The 25,285-nt window shown below is 39.2% G+C and overlaps 1 protein-coding gene and 1 pseudogene across 16 annotated transcripts in view; one reads left to right on the forward strand and one right to left on the reverse strand.

Moving 5' to 3' along the window:
• Positions 1-25,285, reverse strand: part of Braf (B-Raf proto-oncogene, serine/threonine kinase) — a 147,160-nt gene that overhangs the window by 14,391 nt on the left and 107,484 nt on the right. For 9 of the 16 annotated variants that reach the window (XR_010065585.1, XR_010065582.1, XR_010065584.1 and 6 more), the window contains 5 exons: positions 24,590-24,636; positions 23,613-23,731; positions 19,293-19,424; positions 13,387-13,521; positions 11,917-12,070 (listed from right to left, as the gene is read on the reverse strand). Coding sequence is in view for 6 of the 16 variants with exons in the window: in NM_001427466.1 (NP_001414395.1) it covers positions 8,357-8,379; positions 11,917-12,070; positions 13,387-13,521; positions 19,293-19,424; positions 23,613-23,731; positions 24,590-24,636 (610 nt within the window). In the remaining 10 variants the exon portion in view is untranslated. 16 annotated transcript variants of the gene reach the window in all.
• On the forward strand, positions 13,519-18,000 carry Rpl26-ps11 (ribosomal protein L26, pseudogene 11; annotated as a pseudogene).

Raw genomic sequence — 25,285 nt, forward strand, 5'->3', positions numbered from 1 at the left:
TTACATTTCAAATGTTATCCCCTTTCTCCTCTGCAAACCCCCTATCCCATCCCCCATGCCCCTGCTTCTATGAGGGTGCTCCCATACCCACCCACCCACTCCCACCTCACCGCCCTGGCATTCCCCTACACTGGGGCATCGAGCTCACAGGACCAAGGATTTCTCCTCCCACTGATGTCAGATAAGGTCATCCTCTGCTACATATGCAGCTGGAGCCATGCAAACCATTCATATTCTGGAGATGAGTTGTATGGAAAACTTCCATGTATGATACATAGAAAAATAACTTTTGTAATTAGACATGGTCATTTAGGAAGCCAGTTTGTAAATACAGAATAGGTTTTTTTCAGCTGAGGAAACTGTAGTTCAGAAATGCTAAGTCCTGACAGTATGTGTAGGTTGGAGAGGCACACACAATGGAAAGGTCAGAAGTAGATCCCTCAGGCCGTGCCCTCCTGCCAAATACCCTTCGCACTGTTCTTGGGGTTCCCAGGGATGGCGCTTTATTTATTTATTTATTTTTAAAAAGATTTATTTTTATAAAGATTTATCTTTAAAAAGATTTATATTTAACGTATATGCACTGTCACTATCTTCGGACACACCAGAAGAGGGCATCAGATCCCACTACAGATGGTTGTGAGCCACCATGTGGTTGCTGGGAATTGAACTCAGGACCTCTGGAAGATCAGTCAGTGCTCTTAACCGCTGAGCCATCTCTCCAGCCCCCAGGGATGGCGCTTTAAAGCTATCTTTTTTTCTGGAAACTGTCTACTAGGTTGATGTATTTTATCCAAAGTTATTTCAAGTGTTTTTCAAAATAAAAGATTCTGAAATTAAATGCATAAAGTTGATGGGTTAACCAGCACCGAGTGAGCACAGTTGTTCACTTTCAGATGTGTTTGTGGACAAAAATCTGTACTATAGAAAGGCTGTGATTGCAAGCTGGGTCACAAGGGGAAAACAGTTCTGAGATCATTTCTACACATCCACTTGCTTTAAAATTTTAAATTAGACCTTCAACTGTGTGTTTACACAGAGAACAGTTACTTTAAACCAAATATGCAGGTCACAACACTGTTAAATGTTTGAGGGTCTTTCTTCACCAAAACTGGATGAAAAGTCTACTCCAAGCTGGCTTTACTTTACCATGCAGGAATCTGGCCAACTTTAACTCCACCCATCAAGGAACCATCAGCATTGTGAAACCATGTGTGCATTTTAGCCTGGAAATGACTGGCAGCAGCTGGTGCCTTCTATTATTGGATGGCAATGCTAGAAAAATAATCTTAAGGTTTCTCCATGCAGTCAATCTTTATTATAGCAGTATTCGCATATTCACATCAATTACATAGCACTTTTTTGGGGGCCTTTTTTTTTTTATAATACAGAGTTTTTAAATAACTTTACACAGAAATAAATTTCTTCAATTTGATTTTCAGCTATCTTTTTTTATTTAATTCTCCATGCTTTCTATCCAAACTGAACAATATTTTCCATTATACAAATTTACATGAGAAAAACTCCAGAGTACAAATGAAGGGACCTGAGCAGGTAAGAACTAAAGAATTAGGAAGTAGGTATAGGGAAGAAAAAAATCCAAGCAAACATTGAGGAATAAGGGATAAGAGACATCATCCATTTGATTGAAAATAAATGTCTTTTTCTTATGAATTGAAAAATAAGCTTTAAAAATAGTTACTCCATTATAATTTTTGCAAAGCAGGTATAGAGAGGTCTGTGGATAATGAAAAAGTCCCCATCTTTTCCCTGGGCACACCCCAGACTCCATGAGAACCTTTTCAATGCTTGAGTGGAACTGAAGTGACATAAACCCAACCTTTGGCAGTTATAGACAAGAGGAATGTATGAGTTGCCATGGGTTCCGGTGGTGAAACAGGAGCCATAGTAATTCACTGCAGTTCAAACATGAAGCATTTCCTCCCCTCTCCCTCACTGGAGACTTGCCCTCAGACCTTTTAGGGTGAGGCTTGGTAGATGCTCAGAGTTCTCTTTTTCCCTGGTCTAAAGCCCAAGACTGGTCTATTTACTAGAAATGAGGAGACATGATGAATGGTGAAGTCCATCCCCTGATGAGTTAGTTGTGTGACTGACTATCTTAGGAGAGGCAAGTGCTGTAGAAGCAAAGTGTCAGAAGGACACCCAACAATGGGAACACCATAAATTCTGGTACCAGGACACAATCCGTTACATAAGGTGACAGTGAAAGCCAAGCCAAAGTTGTATTGTGGAATGGCCAAGGAGATGACCCAGTGAAAAGTGTTTTCAAATAAAGCGAGGAAGAGTACAGCGCGCGCGCGCACACACACACACACACACACACACACACACACACACACACACACACACACACAAACACACACACACACACAAACACACACACACACACACACCTGGTATGTAAACTAATACAAAATGAAGATAAATAAGACATCAAGGCTAGCTACTTAGACTGGAAGTTAACTAAGAAGGCATATGCTCACAAAGCTGGTCCTAGTCAGCAACGGAACACACATAAACGCATTAGAAAGGAATGGTTTAAAAAGTTCACAGCTTAGAATAAGCACATTATTGCACTCTTGCATTGTATTCCGGTGATTACAGCTAATCTCCCTCCTTCAGTTTTCTCTGAGGCCCTAGATTTAAGTGTCACCCTGCCTTATTTTGGTCCATTTTCTTCCATTTGTGCCCAGTCTGTGAGCTTTGTCTGCTTAAGCTAGCTTGCAGTTTCTTCATGTAACTCACAGCCCAGCCAAACACACATGGGTTCAACAGTCTTAAAATAACAGTGATTTCCAAGGCAACAATAGAACTATGTAACTCACTCACAACCCCCATTCCAGCTCTGTAAACACAGCCTTCATGTCTGTCTCCCCTATGTACACTGGAGATGGGAACCAGCAATTGTGGGTGCTGGATAATGTACTCAGCCTGCCAGGAAAAGCAAATGATTTGCACAAAATGTTTTTTGATACTAACAAGAATAAATATATTTCAGTTCTGTTTTCAAAGAGCACTTCAATCTACAGAATTCTTTACAAAAAATGCACCACAAAAAAAAAAAAAAAAAAAAAAACAAAAAAACCAACACACTGGCTGTTGTCCTCATGCACAACTGGTTATATAGCTGCAGTTAGTCAAACCAGGTAAATAAAGTAAACGGTTTAGTGATACTGAGTAATTCATAAAAGGGACAGTTGGAATGGTGGAGACTGAAAGGACCCACACTTCTCACTTTACTAAGGTGTTAATGTTTGTGTATTTACGATTGTGTGTGTATGTTTTAACTGTTAACATTTTATACTGGGAAATGTGGCTTAGTGGTAGAACCCTTGCCTAGTGCATACAAGGCCCTTGGTGCAAGCCCAGTGAAAAGAAAAAAAATGAGGACGTCAGATTCTATCTCAAAAGTACCTTATAGGAACTGTTAATTTTTCCTTTCAAATGACAAAAGTTAGGACTAAGTTTCCATTTAAATGTCTCTGTCAAAATGGAAGTAAAAATAAGTTATCTGAAACTATTGAAGTTATTGTCCCATGAACTGGTCCACCACACAAATATGCTGGCCCTTTCAGCTGCTTCTGGCATTAGTAATTCACCTTGGTGTCTGAGGGAAACAGCTGAAGGATAACTGGGGAAAGCACACGGAGTTCCTTGGGGATGGTGAGGACAGAGATGCAAGTGCCATAGCATGGAGTGTCCAGCGTCCACACACTGCCAGGTCTCTCACATTCCAACGTCCCTGTATAAAGACACTTGAGGGACACCCCTGCCTTCCATCATGCACCAGAGCAGTCAACAGCACTAGCCAACTCCATTTGCAAACAGGACTTGGGAGGCAAGTTCACACTTGACGCTCTGAAAGCTCAGTGTCTAGGTTGGCAGCATTTCTCTGAAAACAGATCAGATCCACACTTGTCTTTTTCTCATTGAGTTAGTACACGGTTGCTGCCCAGCACACACTATTTCAAAACTAAACTACAGCAGCATCTTAAAAGGTCAAACATTTTATATAAAAGTTCCATGCTTTGAAGAGCCTATGGGAGTAGAAAAAGTTTCTCTAGAAATGTCACTTAACTGTATTTTCAGTCTAGTTGCTCTATGTGGTAAATATTTCTGGCTATACTAGGGGTTATGTGCTTTAAAAAAATATTTCACTGAAAATTTACCATTTTCTTATTTTTTTTAAATGTGAATTGGCTATAAATTCTTTAGTGCATTTTTCTTCCCAGTCTAAATTGCACTGCACTCTAAAAAATATTATCACAGCTGAGTTAAACCAGACTGGCCATTCTCTTCACAAATCACTGATTTCTGCTAAAATGCTAGCTTTTTTATTGCATCATGAAGGCACAGTAAGAACATTTGGCAAATTGTCACGATATTTTTCTAGAGCCTCCCTACACTGCTTCACTCCTGTAAGCTTCCTGCTGTCTCTACTCAGAGTGAGCTCCCCATGTGTACTCAGTGAGCTCCCCATGTCTCCTCCGGCTGTGGTTTTATAAACAGCTTATTGGTTGACATCTGCTGGCCAAGGTGCTGATATATTAGTACTAACAGTGCCAACATGGACAAAGAAGAGAATCTTAGGAAAAAAGGGTATTCTTCTACCCTCTTAGCTGGGCAGTCTCTGGCACCAATTCCAACAACAGATACTAACAGTATCACTGCTTAAATGTATAATGCCCTTTAGGACAAAAACGAGTGCTCAACGACAAGTACACATAAAAGTTAAAATTGTAAATCACCTTCATGTTCTAGAGCTCCTGACTTTTCATACTCTAAGATAAATAACTATTCATTACCTCATTCTGAGGAGGTAGTTTTTTTGAAGAGGTCACCTGAACCCTGAACTGTGTTTCCAACTAAAGCTAGACGCTGAGGTTTGCAAAAGGCTGGAGGTGGGTGTGCAGAGGGACAGGTGAGATCTACAGAGGGATGAACAGCAGCTCTGACAGTGCCTGACAAGCACAAGACATCACGTGATAAAAGGGGCGGGGCTGCACCAAGACAGGAAGTCTCTACAAGGTTTCTGGTTGACAGTGCTTAAGTCTTAAACCACATCTTTACAGAATACCATCATCAATCTAGCACACAGTCTGTATCCCACTGTCTTTAGCATGTTTCCTCATGCCTTTCCCAACCTCAAATATAGAAATGGGCTGTTCAGGAGCCAGAATCTGACAAGTTACAGAGAATCTTCGTTGAAGATGCACTTAAGTACAGATGCTATCACACTGGATATTCTATTTGCAAATTCCTTCTATAAACTAAACTACATTTTGAGGTTAATAATATCTCAGTAGTAGAGTTTGGGTCCTGTAGCTGAATAGTGAAAAAGCCCATCAGGAATACTATTTATTTAAATAGAAACAGTTCTATATAGTTATACTCAAACCTTTCAAAGACTTCACTCTAAACAAAACAGATGTCAGGAGGCACTGCAGGCACTTCAAGGCCTGGCAGCTGTAGCCTTCCAGGAGTGAAGCAGCCACATTCTGTCTATACAGTCACCCATAAAGTGCTCTGCACAAACAAGGACCAAGACTTCCTTGTATTTTCTTAGGAGCTCAATAAGATTATCTGCAGTCTAAAACCAAAACCAATAAAACCCACAAAAGAAACTCTTTTTATGTTGTTTGTAAACGATAAGAAATAAACTATTTGATAGGAAATAAGGTTTAAATATTAATTTCTATCTTTTATAGTCTCTATTTAAAAAACAAAACAAAACAAAACCAACCCTCTCCATACCCTGAGCCTGGTTTCTGGGCACAGCTTCATTTAGTATCAACTCTGCTTTCCCTTTTCAAGTGAGACGTCACCCTCTACTGAAATGAGAGGAAGGAGGAAGTCTGTCCCTTTACATTTTGTCTGGACCACTCACATGCTAAGTTCCCTCTCTAAGTGCTGGCCCTGTCCTCCAGCACCGAGGTGGCCTCCAACATGGCAACCCTTGAAGGCTCTCACTACTCAGCAAGACCTAAATGTGTATCTGTGCCAAACCTAGCTCTTTCTACCTGATCCTGGATAAGGGGAGCCAAGCCATGTCAAAAAGCATTTGGAAGGTAACAATGCCTTTCTGTGTGGCACATCACATGGAGAGGCTATTTTTCATAACAAGCACAATATCTTCTCAGCTTTGAAAAAATTTAAGACTTTTCTCTATTTATGTAAGACTTAAAAACACACTGTTGTTAACTGATTAATAACTTCAGAACACTTTCTAATTTACTGGGAATATATAAAACTTTCAGTAGGTCTTCTTTTGATGACATTTTAGTTTTTACTTTTTATTATCAATTAATTAATTTTGTTTTTTTCGAGATAGTGTTTTTGTTTGTGTGTAGTCTTGTCCTGGAACTACTCTGCAGACCAGGTGGGCCTTGTATTCAGAGATCCACCTGCTTCTGCCTCCTGAGTTGCTTGGATTAAAGGCGCACACCACTATCACCACCATCTGGCAATGAGTTTAGCAAAATTCATCTAACTGCTCTGAGTACGCTTAAACACATAGTGGTATCAATTATAATTTGAAATTTAAAAATAACTCAAAATTCCATTTTATTTTAGATTTGAAAGTATATGTGTGTGTGTGTGTGTGTGTGTGTGTGTGTGTGTGTGTGTTTTGAAGTTCTTGACTTGAAGTTGCTAAGTACATATCCTTTAATTTGCATCTTTAAATCCTGGAGATTCAAGCTTCCTGGATAGGAGAGGTGCTGGCCATTAACACATGCAGTTATTTTCTTTACAACTACAGTGACTTTCTATCGCCTTGAGTAAAGGCTATGGGAAGCTGTGGCTAGGCTGTACTTCTAATCTGTGCAAAGACTTAGCGATCTATAAGAACAACTGGTGACAGGCCTCACGCTTTCCTACAACCCCAATGTCCCTAATAGTTCTATTTCTACCTAGGGAACTCAGCTACTAAATTACCCAACCTTTTGAAGACCAGGCTTGGGGAAAAAAGGAAGAAGAAGAATGAATGGAGACACCACCACTTTTATTTTAGGTTGCATATTATAGATAAAAGACTAGAAAGAGGATGGAGGATGTAGTGTAGGAGTGAAGTTGGAAGAAACAATGGGAATGTTAGCAAAGATGTTAGTGTGGATCCAGCAAGTACCATTTATTTAAAAAGTATAAATAATTGTCATTATGCTAAGATTTCCCATAATTTTAGGTAGAGAAAAGGATAATAACCATTTTTTAAAAGTTGTTTACAATTAACAAAAATATAATTTTCAGGGTATATAGTCTTTTGGGAAGTATTCGTTTATTCCAATTAAACCTGAAAATTATTTTCTTCGTTTAAATAAAAATAGAAGAAACTTAATAGAAGAAATTAAGACCTGTACCTTACATTTAAATTACACAAATGTCTCACATTCAAAACTGTCAGTAAGCAGTTTTGTAGGCTTTTAATTAGGTGTTGTCCACGGTGTTTTATGTCCTGGACAAAGGAGCCACGTAAGTATTTGGTGACTGGAAGAGCTGAGAGGAAGATATGGACTGTATTTTCCTGAGAATTTGCTACATTGTGGAGGAAACAATCCCCCAACCCTCTGCTCAATTGCTGGACCCAATGAGAAAAGGCGGCAATGTGTGCCAGCACTGCCCAGCCCGAGTGGTTAGGCGGAGCCCAGTGTGCAAGGCAACCCGAGGTGAGAGAGCTGGAGGTGAGGAAGAAGATGCAGCATCCCCTTTTCTCTGCCCCCAAGGCAGTCTCTCCTCAACACTCACCCACCACTTAAATTTAAAGAGCTTCACTGTGATAGCATTGGTTGAGGACTGGACAGGTGCTACACAAAGGGTATGCTGCATTTACTCCATCCCTCGGAAATTAACGGTGGTGGATAGGGAAAGTGCTCCACGACATAATCCCACAACAGGCAAGAACGATGCTTGGTGATTGAAATCGCCCCATCAGATGACCAGCCACAAATGGATCTGGTGGTTAGAAGGGCAAAGTTGACTGGCAGACTTTCCATAGCAATTTTTCCCAAGCTGCAGCAGCAAATTCTTTCCATCATGCCTGACCACCAAAAGGGCAGAATTCGGGGTCTCTCCTCTTTCTTCTTGGGAATGGGCAGAGTTGTATGCACATGATATTTGTGTTGAAGAAGAAACACGGGCAGCAGAGAATTCTGGTTCCTAAAACATTCTTCCCTCTTTTGTTGAATAGGAAATTCCATTCTGTTCCACACGAGCTTATGCATTGAAAATTTTGTATCTTTAAAAAAAATTTGAGGAACAGAACTGTGTTTTGATGTTAACAAATTGTATGAACACAAGACTTAAGAAATAAAGAGTAGATGCTGCCATGATGGAGTGGCTACTTGAAGGCTGCAAATTCTCCTGTAGAGGGAGGACAAGAGCTGATTTTAAAAAGTTATCTCGAAAGAACTTCAAGACAGAAAAGCCTTATTTGGATCTTACTGGAAAGGTGGTCAGTTAAATCTATCACAAACCTTGTAACGTAAGTCACTGGTTTAACCCTCAAGCCCTAGAATCCACAAAAGAACAGTTCAGCTGTATCAAGAAAACAACAAGCTCCAGGAACTGTCACAGGTAGGGGTCAGGCTGCAGGTCAAGTCACAAACAGCCTTGCAGGCCTCACACAGTGACCTTCCTACTTTGCTGCTTCAGTACTGGGATCATAGGAGTGTGTTACCTTGCCTGGCACTAAATAATTTTGCTGTTTGTTTTGTTTTTTTAAGATAGGGTTCTCTTATGTGGTACTGGATGTTTTGGAACTAGCTCTGTAGACAAGGCTGACCTCAATTTACAGAGATCTGCCTGCTTCTGTCTCTGAGTGCTAGCCCCATCCCCGAGTCATGTTGCTAGTCCCAGCTACTTGTCTTTGTAAGTGCTGTCACCGACTTTTTTATTTTAAAGAATATCTTGCTATATAGATGACCTCAGATTCATCAACTTCTGCCTTAGAGTCCTGGATATTATTACCATTGATTTTCTATTATCTAGTAATAACCTCTCCGGTGTTTAATTTCTATCAGATTTGGACTGGTTGCTAGGGAATGTTGGCATGTCTCATATATAGCAGATTGCTAACGACTGGTGGACTGAATCCTAAGCTTTGTATGCTGACAGATCAGCAAGATGGTCTTGACCTTGCCACCTTCTTTCTCTTCCTCATGCTGGGACTACCAAAGTCTCAGCTCTCTAATCAGGTTTTACTAATTAAATTTTCCTTTCCTAACCTGAATACAACTAACTGGGCTACAAAGAGTCATACTATTTCTATCAAGGATTCTTTTTAATGATTAACTAATAAAAGGCACTGTTGAGCCAAAAGACCACAGAAGGCAGTGAGGCACAGTGGTTCCCACTTGTAATCCCAGCACTTGGCAGGTAATGGTAGGAAAACCTGAAGTTCCAGACCAGCCTGGAATAATTCAAAACAAAAATAGCACCACTTAACAAAAATATACAGAAAGGGAAAGTAATTTAATTCTAGTGCTTCCAATTTCTTTGTATCGCTGTTACCTACAAATTTTACCTCCCATATTTTAATACACTTCCATTTTGGTCACTTTCCCAGTGAGCCAAATGGGAAGGGGAAATCAATTACTCTGCACTCTATGAGTAATGCTTGGGAGCCTGCGGGACAGCACGTGAGTTTCTGAGCAGCTTGAGAGAGCCTAGAAATGCCAATGCTGGTGAGCTAATACAGGAGAAAAGGAGAAAGTCAGGAAGGGAGGGGAAGGATGAAGTGTGAGAGGGTCATGAAGACTACCAGTAGGGATGAAGGGTAGCAGCGGTGAGCAGAAAAACAAGGACAAAGACAGGAACACACTAGTAAGACAGGTATGCTGGGGGTTAGAGAAGGAGCTCCACTAAAAAACATTGCTCCATGTTCTGTATTTCATATGCTTAAAATGTTCGAGTATTCTATGGACCAAGTAAATGTTGTAAAAACTTCATTAGGTACATATACCACCACCCACCAATAAACTCATCTTAATGGCACCAAAGATTTAGAAATCCTGAGTTTTGATGGTTTCTAATATATTACATTGTGTTATCTCTTTTCCCTAATTTCCTTTCCCATGCCAGTGATCAAATACTATGCAAACATTCGCACACTGTATAAAGTCATCTACCACTAAGCTGTATTCCCTAGTCCGAAGTTTTCTGAGACAGGGTCTTTATGTAGCCCAGTCAGACCCTGAACTTATCACCCCAATTGCACTGTGCTGGTGTTTTTTGTTTGTTTTGTTTTTGTTTACTATGAGAAAGGTTCTCTTATATTTAGAATCATGAATCAGTATATAAGATTACAATGGCATTCGTAACTTACCCAAATTAGGGACAAAAGGTAAGTCATAATAACTAACATGCAGTTTTCTTATGTGAAATCTAGCAGTACAGGTAAAGCGAATATTTCATAAGTTTATCTATGGTACTTACAAACTCAATTACCATTAAAGTTTTCCCGATTTTCTGCTCTATTGTTTCCAAAGGAGGATAGCATGTATGCAATATGACCTGTCTGCTGAGGGTGCTTGCTGTGGGTTGTACTAGGCATTATCATAAGCCTAACCTGAATAAATATCAACAGGCTTTGTCTTTAGGTGACTATGACATAGAGATGGCAGCATTTTTTTAAAGACCACATGATTCCACTTTTCTGCTTTTAGATTTTTTTCCAAGTCACAGGAAAATTATACTCCATCACAGTTACACACTCATTTTCTATACATAAAAAATGTAAACATTAGAGGTACATGAAACTGTGGAATGCAAGAAGAGAGTATCAGTTATTCACCATGGATGGGATCTTCCTGGACAGAGACTATCAGGGAGAACGTTTATGAGACACAAGGCTAAGTGACTGCTGGGTACACCAAAAAGGTAAGGCTAACCTAATACAATCACTTAAAGCTCATTACGTGCTTGTTTGGCAACCAATTATCTAAAGAAGCAAAACAAAAACAAAAAGTAAACACCCTAAAGATCCTTGCAATTTTGTAAAGTTTTCTTTTGGGGAAGGAAATAAGAATAAAGGGCAGGGTATCTGCAAAAGAAATTCGACTTTTACACATGTACGGCATCTTTAACATAACTGTCACCTAAGAGGAGTCTTAACTTGTACTTCTCTATTAAAATCCAATGTTAAGTCATTTACCCAAGTCAAATGTGCCACTGTGATATTTTTGGCACTCACATCCACAATTTATTAAAAGAAATGATCTATTGCTTCAAGGAAATAAAGGACTTCCACACACTCTAAACCCTAGTAAAAAAAAAAAAAACAATGCCTATAGGAAATTAAGTATAAAGGCCAAGCCTGGGATTCTGTGCTTCTGTTATCTGTCAGTTCACACAGCGGACAGACAGAGGCTAGCCTACTGTGGACTTCCCACCTGTACACATGCAGAGGGAAGGGAAGCTTTCCTTCCTCTGGAGTCCCTGTGACGAGTGACCATTCATAACGAGAGCCGCAAGAGCAAACTGAGGGAGACCTTGAGCTCAATGATGGGAACACTCAGAATAGGAAGTAAGACCTCTGGAAGGGGCACTGAAAATGTTTATCAGTGTTTGTGCATTTTTATGCATTGATGTTGAAAATTCAGTGTTCAGTATAATTTTAAGATTTGGAAAGCAATTTCTAAGTTTTTTTTTTTTTTTCTTTTTTTCCGGAGCTGGGGACCGAACCCAGGGCCTTGCGCTTGCTAGGCAAGTGCTCTACCGCTGAGCTAAATCCTCAACCCCAATTTCTAAGTTTTTAAACATAAACACTCTTTGGCTCACCTATAACTATCAGAGTACCCTATCTAATTTAAATGTAAGGATAACTGTTCATTTGCTTTTGTTGCTACCTTACTCTAATGTCTGACTCATTCAGTTTTTTTCAGTGGACTGGAAACCCACCATATCCCCCTGCTTGGATGGGTGTTTTTGGAGAAGCACAAGCATACAGACTAAAATCTTCTGTTTGGAAACCAGCCCGATTCAAGGAGGGTTCTGATGCACTGCGGTGAATTTTTGGCAATGAGCGGGCCAGCAGCTCAATAGAGGCGAGAATCTGTAAGAAAGAAGAAAGGCGTGGGGGAGGGGACAAAAGAGAAAACAAGAAAAAACAGAGTGCAGAATAAAAATCTGGGTAGTATAAAGTCTTAAGAGCTCATTATCTTAGAATGAGATTTTACTTGAGCATTGTTTTCAGCTTGATTAATGAACAAAGAGAAACTGTGTATTTCTCCATCAGCACACAAGTAAAAAATGCTAACTAGCACAGTAACAAGGGTTTAGATCCATGCACAGCTGACTGAGTAAGTCACTCACAGTTACTGTTTGCTTCTATTTCAGATCATTTGCTAGCCTCAAAATGAATGGTCAGTAAACATTTAAAACTAATTACAACCCCCAAACTCTGGCTCTAGGGGATCTAATATCCTCCTGTTTCCTTCCCAGGTACTTCAACTCACACCCACACACACCCACACAAATTGTTTTAAAGACTATGTTAGGTGTTGTAGCAGACACCTTTAATCCCAGCACTCACTGAGGCAGAGGCAGGAGGATATCTGTGAATTTCAGGCCAATCCAGTCTACAAACTGAGTCCCAGGTCAGTTGAAGTAAGACCCTTTATATAGTGCATATAGTATGAGTATAATAAAAAACAATAAAATTAATAACATATTAGTATATACTAAAACAATACATAGATATAATTAAAATTTTAATAAATACATAAAAAGTTTAAAAATCTAGCATAAACAGAAAACTTATGTTTATTTTACCATCAAGAATAACACCTGGTCAAAAGTGTAAGTAGAAAAGTAAACCATCAGAGGCAACACAGTCTAAGATTCTAAAGCACAGTGAGTACAAGTGTGTTAACTGTGTAAAAACAATAGGAAAAAAATCAGTATCAACTGTTCAGCTTTTCATTGTTTATAAACTCATAATGTTATTTTCAACTTATGTGAAAGGATTCTAAGATCAAAAAGTTTGAGAACTATGGCTGGAGAGATGGTTCAGTTCCCAGAACCCACAACAGGGCTCACAGGTCTTTCACCTAGCCTTCAGGGCACCAGACACACAAATGATACACACATACATGCAAGCAAAACACCCATACACAAAATAAAATAAAATAATTTTAAGAGTTTGAGAACTGCAGGAAAAACACAAGGTCTTGCTAAAGAGCTTGTATTGGGATCCCAAAGTTCTTTCAGCTTCCATAAAGTCACTCCTTGTTTGTTCATCTGCATCTGCAGAGTCCCCACTCAAAACCCAAACTCTATCTATCCCTCCACTCCCCTGCATCACACTACGAAGCTGCAAGTGCAGATTATGCAGTGAGTAACTTTGGGGTGTCAGGATGTCTTTCTTACTTGGGGAAAGAGTGGTCTCTCGTCTCTTTTCTTTTTGAGGCACTCTGCCATTAATCTCTTCATGGCTTTTGGACAGTTACTCCGTACCTTACTGAGATCTGGAGATAGGTATCCTCGTCCCACCATAAAAATTATCTGAAGGGAAACAGGCAAGTCATACATTCTTATTAATAACCAATAAGCAATGCAAACTTAACCAACTATACATTTATGGCATTTGTACTTTCCTATATGTACATTAGACTCTGATACGCTCAATACAAATGTTAATGCCTGGCCTCCTAATCCATCACAAACTGTTGGCAACCCATATCAACAAGATGAGAGTTTATTTGTGGCTCCAGGTCTATCGCAAACCCTTCTAGTGAATGAATCCACTTCTTATACCACTCCTTATCTAGTGGTATCCCACTGACAGTGCTCAGAGACATTGGTGAGATGAAATAGTGCTTATTTCCTTTAGAAAAGATGACTGAATACTATTTGTTGTTGGGCGCCTTGGCTGATAAGTCTTTTATGCGTGTGTAAAGGGAACAAAACAGTTAAGCACATTATCGTTGTCACTTGGCAGCTGCAGTTAGGTACTACTGTCCTAGAAAGTCATTTACCTACACCACCAGAAGCAGAGCGTCCTCCAGGAGAAAGGAGGTCAAGAGAGATGAAGCTAAAAATCGTCTGTCTTGTAAAAAGGCTGGTCTTCATTAGAGCTTTTCTAATTTCTTCAACTCTTAAATTTTTGGCTCCTTGGAGGGTGGGCAGAGCTAGGTTAAGAATATTGTGTCTGAGGGAAGAGGGGGCCCAAGAGAAAGGACTTTGAGAGGGGCAGATTAGAGGGTAGCATGAAAAAAGTGAACTCCATTGTAGACAGGGCTGACGGATTTTAGAAATGGTCATATCTGAAAGTTATTTCCTGTTTGATGACTAAATTTCATTGATGAACCGGTAGTAAAGCTTTACTTCAATGTTGTCTCTGCGATTCAAGTTAAAGAGAACCCAGAAATATGCTGGAGCAGTAGGAGATAAGTAATAACTGAGGACATGTAACTACTGCTGAGGCCTTCATCTAGAGGAAGAGACTGGCCTGCCATCACACAGGACAGCAGTTCAGATAGCTTATATTCCTAGAAAAGGCATGGGAGATTTAAAAAAAAAATAAAAAGTCTGCAGGGCTGAAAACCTTGGGCTTTTGGACTATATATATTATCTATTTTGGTATTAGAAGTAATTCTCTGAGGTGTAGGGATTGATCCCCTGTTTCAGATTAGGTATTCAGTGCTCAAAAACCAAAAACCAAGGGACTTGTCCAAAAATAATATGGCTAAGAAAGTGACAACAAAGAACTGGGAGACCATGCAGATACAAACCCTGCTCTGCCTGCAATGACTCCCTGTGCTCTGTCCAGCTAATCCGGAGTATGGAGAGAGCAAGGCCTAACTAAACTCCCCTTGTTTATCATATCATCCTTTTTCTAGAGTTCCGCATCTTTTAAAAATGATAATGTTGTTCTCTCCACCAACAGCTATAATGACCATATCTACTCTTTATCTGATTATTAAAATTTTTGAATATGTCTCATCCACATCCTCTAATGAGACAAGCGGTCCTTGGAAAACAGGACTGTCTAGCATTTATGTACTTTTTCTTTTGACTTGAATCTTAAAACTAATTTGCCAGAGAACCACTTAGGTGTATATGTCAAGAGTTCTCCCTGTTGCACCTAACCACTATTTTAAAAAAGGCCTTTACACTTTACCAATATGGACTCTAGTACATATCATTTTAGGTTACAAAGATTATGGGACATCAAGAAGACATTCCCAAAAATGAGTGTCTAAGTAGGCTCTAATGAACTACCACAAATTCCTTTCAAAATTTCTTGGTTTCCAATTCCTCACTTTCAACAGTTAACTGAATTTTCAGCTGACCATTAAAACACTTTTTAATGACAAATTACAATTTTTAGTATGTCATAGAAATGAATTCAAGTAACTGAGAGACATGGTCTGCTGTAAAGAGATAGTCTTGTCATCGTCCTAAGCCCTGTGACTTTTACAACTAGAAGTTCTTTAATCCAAACTCCTGTTTTCATAAAAAACAAACCTTGCAGTAAGATGGCCTGTTGATACAGATATTGAGTCCAAGGCCTGCCATTGTATCAATATTATCCTACCAGAGTCTTGCTTTGAGTTTACATGCAAAACACACCCTCCAAACCATGGAAGGGAGAGTACAGACGGATGGTATCAACACTACACAGTAAAAAAAGTAGCTGTTCTAACTTTCCATATAAAAGAAGAAAATTCATGGATTCCCAGAAGTCTAATCTGACAGCACAGTTCCTCTGAAGGAACAGTTTGAAGAACTTAGGGTACACAGGACAATCAAGTAGAATTGAGTGGAAGAATTTAAATTTTTCCCTCCCTCCCTCCCTCCCTCCTGCCTTCACTAAACACATAACTTGGCTTTAGACTGGAAAATTCTAGGAACTTCAACAATACTACCAGGAAAGATTAAATGATGGAGGCTTCATCCTTCTGCTGGTCACTCACTTCGCTCAGAGAAAACAAGCCTTTCTGTTACTTTCATTTATTATACTCTCATGGAGACAAAGCACCTCAAATGCCAGTAAGTAGCCAAATTCAGTACTCTAGGATGCTTCAGATTTCTCGCCCTAAACACAAGCTAATTCATAGTGAATCATGATCTTACTACAAGGCCTTAAACCGTAGACTGGCAAGATAGCTCACTGGGCAAAGGCATCTGTCCCCGAACCTGACGACCTGCATTTGACTCTAGGGACTCACATGGAAGGAGAGGGGACGCCTGAACATTTCCCTCCGATCTTTATGCATCACTCAATCACAACAACAAATAAATAAAAGGGAAAACAAAATGATCCTCTATCTACCTATTCTCTGTCTGTCTGTCTCAATCAAAATCCTTGTGGGTTGAAGGTCATACAGAGACTCAGTATTCTTGTCTGCTGAGGCGAAGAGCTTCCTTCTTTTTTTTTTTTTCCGGAGCTGGGACTGAACCCAGGGCCTCGTGCTTGCTAGGCAAGTGCTCTACCGTGAGCTAGATCCCCAGCCCCGCAAGAGCTTCCTTCTTAATGTTCTCTTTAATCATAACCTTCTGCTTTACTGTGGGCGCAGAATCAATGCAGCCATGAACAGCGGACTGAAATCGCTGAAACTGTAAGTCCTTACCAAATCATCACATAAAGTACAGGCTTAGAACACACTTCTTTCATACCATATCACAGCTGAAGTTTAAAAGTCAGATTATCAACAAAAAGACTGAGAGTTTTATCTATTGACCAAAGCTAACATACAGGGCCAGAGACAGCTCAGTTAATAAAGCTCTTGGCACACAAGCCTGGCAACGTGAGTTCAATATCTAGAATCTACATAAAGGCGGAAGGGAGAACTGAGGCCACAAAGTTGTCTTTGATATGCACATACATGCTTTACAAACACACAATTACAAAATAAGATTTAAAAATCCCTCAATGAAGGAACATAGTGATACATAAAGCCTATCACTTTATTTGCTTGCTTTTACAATTTGGAATGATAATTCTCATCTTTGGTGTCCTGGCTGGGTTTGTATGTCAACTTGACACAAGCTAGAGTCATTAGAGAGAAAGAAATCTCAGTTGAGAAAATGCCTCCATGAGATCCAGCTGTAAGGCATTTTCTCAATTAGTGATCAATGTGAGCGGGCCCAGCCCACCGTGGGTGGCACCATCCCTTGGCTGACAGTCCTGTGTTCTATAAGAAAGCAGGCTGAGCAGGCCATGGGACACAATCCAGAAAGCAGTATTGCAGAGGCGCTGCATCAGATCCTTCCTCCAGGTTCCTGCCTTATTTGAGTTCCTGTCCTGGCTTCCTTTGGCGATGAGTATCAATGTGGAAGTATAAGCTGAAAAAACCCTTTCCTCCCCAATCTGCTTTTTGGTCTTGGTGTTTTGTTGCAACAATAGAAACCCTAAGACATTTGCTATGCTTCAGAACTATTCCTGAAGCATAAAAAAGTGTAGGTACTTGGACTCTATCCTATGGAGTCAGTCTGCTCTAGAATCTCCATTTAAAATTTATTTTAGCCTTTTGTGGCCATTGCTGGATCGCAGCCACCAAAATGAAGTTCAATCCCTTTTTGATTCTGACTGAAGCAAGAACTGCAAATGGCATCTCAATGCACCTTCTCACATTCGGAGGAAGATCATGTCTTCCTCTTTTTCCGAAGAACTGAGACAGAAGTATAATGTTTGGCCTATGCCCATCCAAAAGGATGAAGTCCAGGTTGTTTGAGGACACTACAGAGGCCAGCAGATTGGCAAGTGACCCAAGTGTGGAGGAAGAAATACATCATCTACACTGAATGAGTCCAGTGAGCGAAGCACAACTGTCCATGTGGGCATCCACCCCAGCCAGGCTGTTATCACCAGGCTAAAGCTGAACAAGAACTGCGAGAAGGTCCTGGAGAGGAAAGCCGAGTCCCGAGAAGTAGGAAAGGAGAAGGGCAAATACAAGGAAGAAAGGATTGAGAAGATGCAGGAGTAGAGATGCTGCATACATGGCTTTCATTAAAGATGGCTTAAGTTGTAAAAAAAAAATTGTTTTTATTTTAAATTAAATGTGTGAATTTACATCTGTATGGAGATGAGTATGTGTGTGCAGTTGCCCATGAAGGCCAGAAGGTGTTAGATCCCGTGGAGTGGGTTGTGAGTGACCTATGGTGTGGGTTCCGGGAACAGAACTCAGGTCTCTTCAAGAGCAGTATACTCAAATGTGCACCATCTTTTCAGCTCTTAGGATCGCCATTTCAAAGCAGTCTTTTAGGTGATTACAGTGCTACCACAACATAAATACACTAAACACTGCTTACATGGTAACTGTCTTAATGATGTTTAATTGCTATTACCCTCCTCTTTACTTATACACCTACACACTTTAAAAAAAAAAGATTTATTTATTTTACATGTATGAGTGCTTTGTCTGTATGTACATCTGCACACCAGAAGAGGGCATCAGATCCCATTACAGATGGTTGTGAGCCACCATATGGTTGCTGGGAATTGAACTCAGGACCTCTGGAAGAGCAGTCAGTGCTCTTAACCGCTGAGTCATCTCTCCAGCCCCCACCCACACAGTTTTTAAAAAATGTTGAGGCATCACTTTAATGAATTGTAAAGACAATTCATTCACTTTTTGGCACTGGTAAATTGGAACTGATGGTACAAACTACAATTCCCAGTACTCTAGACATGAAGGCAAGAAGATCAAGATCTAAAGCCCTGCCTAGATTAGAGTACTATTCTGTTGAAAGGCGAAGAAAGAGTGGGAGAAAGGAAGCAAATACAGAAGGAAAAGCCTAGGGAATTTGGTGTGAAAACACAGATGAGCAATGTTTTGTGAGGTGTGACTGGTATCTTCAGGAAGAAGAACAGAGTAAGAACCTAGGAAAGGGAGAAGGAAAGATGCACCCCTCTGGTAGAATTTTCATTACAGACAAGTCACAACATTATGGAACAGCCATTTCATCATTTCTTCTCTAGTTTTGTTGTAAAGGTGTGTGTGTGTGCATGTGTGCGTGTGTGTGTGCACCAGCACAGCAGGTGCCAGAGTTTACTCCTTTAGTTCTGCTTTAGTCAAGAGACAGGCTACACTCCATTGTTATACTTGTAGTTTCTAGTCACAAGATTGGGGATGTCATTCATTGTAGCATTTCTGACCAACACTTCAAGCAAAAGCCTCAATACCAACAAAAAGCACACAAACATTTTCTAAAGCTGATCAGAGATTGGGAGCGCTATCACTTATATTTACCTCCATTTCCATACTTCCTATAGAGAGCCAGAGCCTTAGGAGAAACACTAAAATAACTGCTAGATGACAGATATTTACCTGATCCCTGTTGTTGATGTTTGAATAAGGTAGCTGACCAGTCATCAGTTCATACAGAACAATCCCAAATGCATACACGTCTGACTGAAAGCTATATGGGTTTTTATCTTGCATTCTGATTACTTCGGGTGCCTGTTAAAATATAAGAAAAAAATTTCTAGTTTACCTTTAACTTTAATTGAATAAAGACTGAAATAAAAACAACAATTCACAAAGTAACACCTTATTTAAGAAATCATTTACTATGTAATTCTTCTAATGGTCAAGGAAATAAATCCAAATAAGATAAAGGGGAAAATCCCTGTTTTATAAATTCTGCAAGAGTTTGTTTGAGCTGAAACTTCATGGTACATTATTAAGATTTTATAATTTTATCAGCAACCCTCTTTCTGAATAAACATCAACATTGCCATGTGGCCATTTCTCAAGGCTATCCTATCAGAATGAGTTTCCACTTCCTAGTCTTGATTGGCCAAGAAATACTAGACTTGCACTTAGAAAAAACTTGGGAGTAGGTACAGGAATTAAATTTTGTCACTGGTATATATGATTTTCCTCAACTCAGGGAATGTTGGAAAATAATGGTAAAATTTAGAGGCTGATATCGTTTCAAGTTACACCATAAGTGTATAGCATGAAAATGCTTTTTTAACAAAAGTAAGATATAATAGGTTGACTCGTTAAATTTTTAGTTGTTGCTTCTAGGGCAAACAAAAATCATATCTACCAAATTTTCACACAATTTAGTCAGTCTACTGTATAACTGGGTTTCTTATTTCTATGGAATACAATGAATGACTGCTAAAGAACTAGAGTTTCTCCCTTCGCTTTGCATTCCTTACACTGTTCTGTCAGAGAGGAACTGAGGAAGTGGCAAAGGGTGTTAGTGAAACTTGGCAAACTGAGCAGGAAGACAGCGTTCTTGTTCTTGTCAAGGAAGTATCTTTCCTGAGGAATAAAAGGACTCAACTCTAGCTGCAAGTCAGAATTGCCTGTGAAACCTACTCAGTGCTGACTACACTCCAGTCTGATACAGAACATCTGAATCTACAAGTGAGACCCATACACTGCTATGCAGAATTCTATACTTGGGTCTGCTGCTTGCCCAAAGTTAAGAAACACTGATGGAAGATCTGTGGGAAACCTGAAGAGATTAAAGGACAACAGCGGAGGAAGATGCTTTCTCCACTTGTTTTTGTTATGGATTTTGTTGACGGGTGCTATTTTTAGTGACATGGGATAAAACAAATCACATACAACTGTGATAAGATGGACAAGTTATTTTTTTGGATCAGGGGATAGATTTTAGTTCAGCTGAAGAACTGCCTTTTAAAATTTAGTTTGCTTTTACTGCTGATAGATGGCTAGACAAAAAGTGCATGCCATCTACTTAAATGAAATGTCTGACAGAACTTTAATTTGTTAATTAATTAATTTTTTAAGGCACTTTCTTTTTTCTTCTTTTTAGATTTTTAAAATTTTATTTTATGAATACACTGTAGCTGTCTTCAGTCACACCACAATAGGGCATCAGATCCCATTACCGATGGTTGTGAGCCAACATGTGGTTGCTGGGAATTGAATTCAGGACCTCTGGAAGAAGAGTCAGGGGTTAACCCTGAGCCATCTCTCCAGCCCAATTTGTTTGTTTATTAAAAATTTCACATAAATTTATTTCTCTTCTAAGATATAAATGAAAGTACAAAAGACTATTGTAAATAATTTAGAGGACCACATAAACTGGTTTATGACCAAATTATTTTTTCAACTTATGAATAGTCCTCACCCTCAAAAACTTGACAGGGTCTCACTATATAGCTCTGGCTGTCTTGGAACTCACAGAGGCCACCTACCTCTACCTCTGCTTCTGGGATTAAAGGCCTGTGCTACCACAACCAGGCTATTTATTTCAATTTTTATGTGTATGGGTGTTTTGTTTTTATATATGTCTGTATACTATGGAGGCCAGAAGAAGACTTCAGATCCCTTGGAACTGGAGTTTATAGATATTTTGGAATTGCCATTGGGTTCTGGGAATTAAATGCAAGTCTTTAAAAACATCAGCCAGAGCTCTTAACAACTGAACAGTTTCTATAGCTCCCCATATTTCTTTTCTGAAGGCAGTTATCAACCTGAAAGATTTGATCAACAATGAAGTGCATTATCATCTGGCTATTCTTGTTCTCTTAAGAAACTTCAGCATGATTGAACATAAGATTAACTCATTGATCCAGGGCATCAACAGAAAAGTAATCAGAAGGAACTATAAAACATCTTGCCTAATCCTCTAACAACTATATGAACTAAGGCCTTTAAAAAAGAGCAAACCCAGAGACTGGACCCAGAGCAACCGTTGCACCACTGTTAAATGGACTGGTGAAGCATGTGAACCATCTGTCTTAAATTTTTGCTTCTGTAAATTTCAGAACCAAAAAGTCCCTCCCCCCATCTCCCTGGGATACACTGTGAACTTTCTTAGAATTATGTGCCTAAAAGGTTCTTGAAAGCCAGATTATTAGTCTCTTCTAATAGTTAAAACAGTTAAATATATGACCAAAGGATTTTAAACAGACACGTAGCTAACTGTAACATAGGGTCTTGTCATCCTCCGGTCTGACCTAACGTTTCAGATGAAGAGGCTCAAGGAAGGCTAGGAAACATTGAGGTTAAAGGCCAGAGGACAGTTCTCTTGCCCACCTCTGAAGGGCAGCTTCTTCTCTCTCACTTTGCCACTTGTGATCCCAGAGATCGTCCTCAGTCTAAGGCTACTATTTGGAGAGTCTGCTTCTCGGAGACTGCTACATATTATTCTGGACGTTTAGGCAAATGTGGGTTTGAAAGCCCTTCTAAATTTTCTTTTTCTAGTAGGGTGACCCAACAGTGTTAGGGAAGATTAATTTAAAGATTAAAACTGCACAAAGATGTTTAGTACACCCGTATTCAGCTCACAGTTGATATTTCAAAGTTCTTTGAACTCAGAATTGTTTTTATTCAGATATAATTGGAGATCATACAGAGTGTTCATCTACATGGACTACTCTGTGAATATTTAAGATATTAAAACTCAACTGACTATTAAATTACTTACTAATTCAATTTAAATATTAAACACATATTAGCAGAGAATACCTACTCTTAATAAAAGTAAAGCTCAGTGACAACAGAGCTACAACTCTCTGTGCTCTCTGACTTAACAGCAACGGGCTTAGAGTCTTGTAGTTGTTTTTATATTTGGCCAGCTGCACTATGTCATTCCGACTGATGGACAGGAAGAAAACTGGTTTCACAAAGGAAAGATCTATGGACTCCCTGAGAGGTCACATGGAATCACTGTGGGTTCACAGCAGGATTCCTAGAAATAACTCTTCAATAGCCTGCTGCAGTAATTGTGTTCTTATCTTTTAGAGAAGACAGACCTGCACAGAGGGCACAGGATGTCTAAAAATATCCTCTTTTTCTTTTGTCTTTCCTCTTCCAATTGGCCCATAATTATGAAGTTCTTTCTAGTGTGAAGAAGGTTTATTTCCAATTTTAGCTCAAATAAAAGTGTCAAAGAGCCTTTATGTTACGGACAGCCCTGTCTCTGACTCTGTGTCTGCCTTTGATATTCATTCTCTCTCTCTCTCTCTCTCTCTCTCTCTCTCTCTCTCTCTCTTTCTCTCTCTCTCTCTCTCTCTGGATAGGTCTCTTAAGATGTGCCTTAAATGGCAATGGCAAACCTTAAAAAAAAAAAAGTCAGCAGAATTCACAGGTCATTTGAACATAAAAGTTTTGTTTTTGTTTTTGTTTTGAGACAAGGTCTCACTCAACTCTGGCTGGTTCTGATCACAGAGATACACCTGCCTCTTTCTGCCTCTACCCTCTGAGTGTTGGGACTAAAGGTGTGCACCACCAAACCCAGCAAACAAAGTATTTTAAACAATTTTAAGTAACATTTAAACAATTTATGTATTTTGTTTAAATATACCAAAACTGGTATTATTATAACTTTTTTAAAGACAAGAAAAAAGACCATTTACACAAAAAGTAAGAACAATATTTATTCTTTGTTTCTTGTTCAAAGACAAGGTCTCACTTTATAGCTTTGGCTGTTCTGGAACTATGTAGACCGGCTGGCTTCAGACTAACAGACAACTACCTGTTTTTGCCTTCTAACTGCTGGGATTAAAAGCATGTGCCAGTATGCCTGCCTTCCAAGCCTATTCTGTGACTAGTGGGAACTGTAAAGATACTGTCAAGCCCAACAGTGACTTTCTAGTAAGCAGTCACTCATTTAGGATTGAAGAATGCAATCAACTGAGAGACATCCTCAATTCTTACCATCCACAAAATAGATCCAGACAACTGTTCAAACTGATGGGACCCACTCCATCGGGACTTCACTGTGGCTAAACCAAAGTCACCTATTTTTACCGTGAGGTCTTCATGAAGAAATATATCTGAGGTGTAGTAAGTAAAGGAAAACACAGATCTCATTTTCATACTAGAGAAAGAATTTTGAAGATTTCAGGTAAGAGAGCTACTTTCTATAACTCTATAGTAATATTTTCTTTTTAAAATATAGTGATTCATATGATTCCTGAAAGTCAACAAACATGTTTTAAACAAGAATTCATTCTATTTAGCTTATATGACCTACTTTTTTTTTTTTTTCTTTTTTTCGGAGCTGGGGATCGAACCCAGGGCCTTGCGCTTGCTAGGCAAGTGCTCTATCACTGAGCTAAATCCCCAACCCTATATGACCTACTTTTAAGATGTCTCAGGCCTGAAATATGTGAGCATAAGGTTAAGACACCTTCCTAAGCCTCTGGGAGATCTGGGAACTTTCTAATTTGACTTGGCCCAGATATGCTTTAACTCTGCTGGGGAAGCTGCCAGGTTCTTTATTAGAAAACCATGATATCAGAAAGGAGCCATGGGGACGGAGAGAAAGAAGAAAAATCGTTTTTCTCATGTTACTGTTAAATAATTTTGAATCTCATCTACTACCCAGTCAGATTAGATGAAGTAAAGCAGTTGCTACAAAATATCCAGTTTATAAGGCACATAAAATATAAGCAAGCAAGACAAAAAGTCCTACTATGACTGACTTTTGATAGACTTTCCTACAGTGCCCAGTCCTGCAGAAACCCGATCAGGCTGGATCCGCTCTATTATACTCTCATGCAAATTGGGTTCATTTTCCTTATAGAATATGAAACTTAGCACGAAACTAGTTTTACATAACATGAAGACAAAATGTAGAGGAAAAAGTCAGGGTGGTTTCAGACTCCGCAGACCAATTTCAGGAAGGATACTATTACTCTTGAGGTCTCTGTGGATGATTGACTTGGCGTGTAAGTAACTGAAAAACAAAACATCATTTTAACCTGAGACACTGAGTAGGACTCCAGCCTCAAAATCTAAAGAACATACTTAGTGGTGTACAGACATACTCAGAATAATGAACAACTGAAACTGATATATTGTGATAACCTCTTTAAGAATAATTGATGTAATTTTAGGATTATAGAAACATTGCTATTATATACAGCCCAAATCCTGTTGTATAGAAGAACTCTGCTTTACCTTTTACTAGTTACAAATGCAAATCTTTCACTCAGTCAGGTCTGTTTATTCTAATCTTGAAATACACCTTGGTACTTAACCCTACCTCTTTCAATGTTCCCCTGCTGTACCTTTCCCTAAATCAGCCTCCATTCTACTTTCCATGCATTCATACTCTAAATGAACAACCATTCTTCTTTTCTCATAAGGAACCCAATTACTGCTCAATTATTTAGTAATTAATGCAACAGTTCGATCCTTGTTTGCTTTGTTTTCCATGTGCTTTCCATTTAGAATGTAAACTCCCTTAGACTATGAAAGTTTGGTAAAGACAATTCATTTTAAGGAAGGCATGATATATTCTTAAAACTTCTTAGTACTAGAGAGGAAGAAATTTTCTCATACTGTCATATTACTATTACTATGATGATGATGATGATGATGAT

The sequence above is a fragment of the Rattus norvegicus genome, chromosome 4 (assembly GCF_036323735.1).
Source record: "Rattus norvegicus strain BN/NHsdMcwi chromosome 4, GRCr8, whole genome shotgun sequence".
Taxonomy (NCBI): domain Eukaryota; kingdom Metazoa; phylum Chordata; class Mammalia; order Rodentia; family Muridae; genus Rattus; species Rattus norvegicus.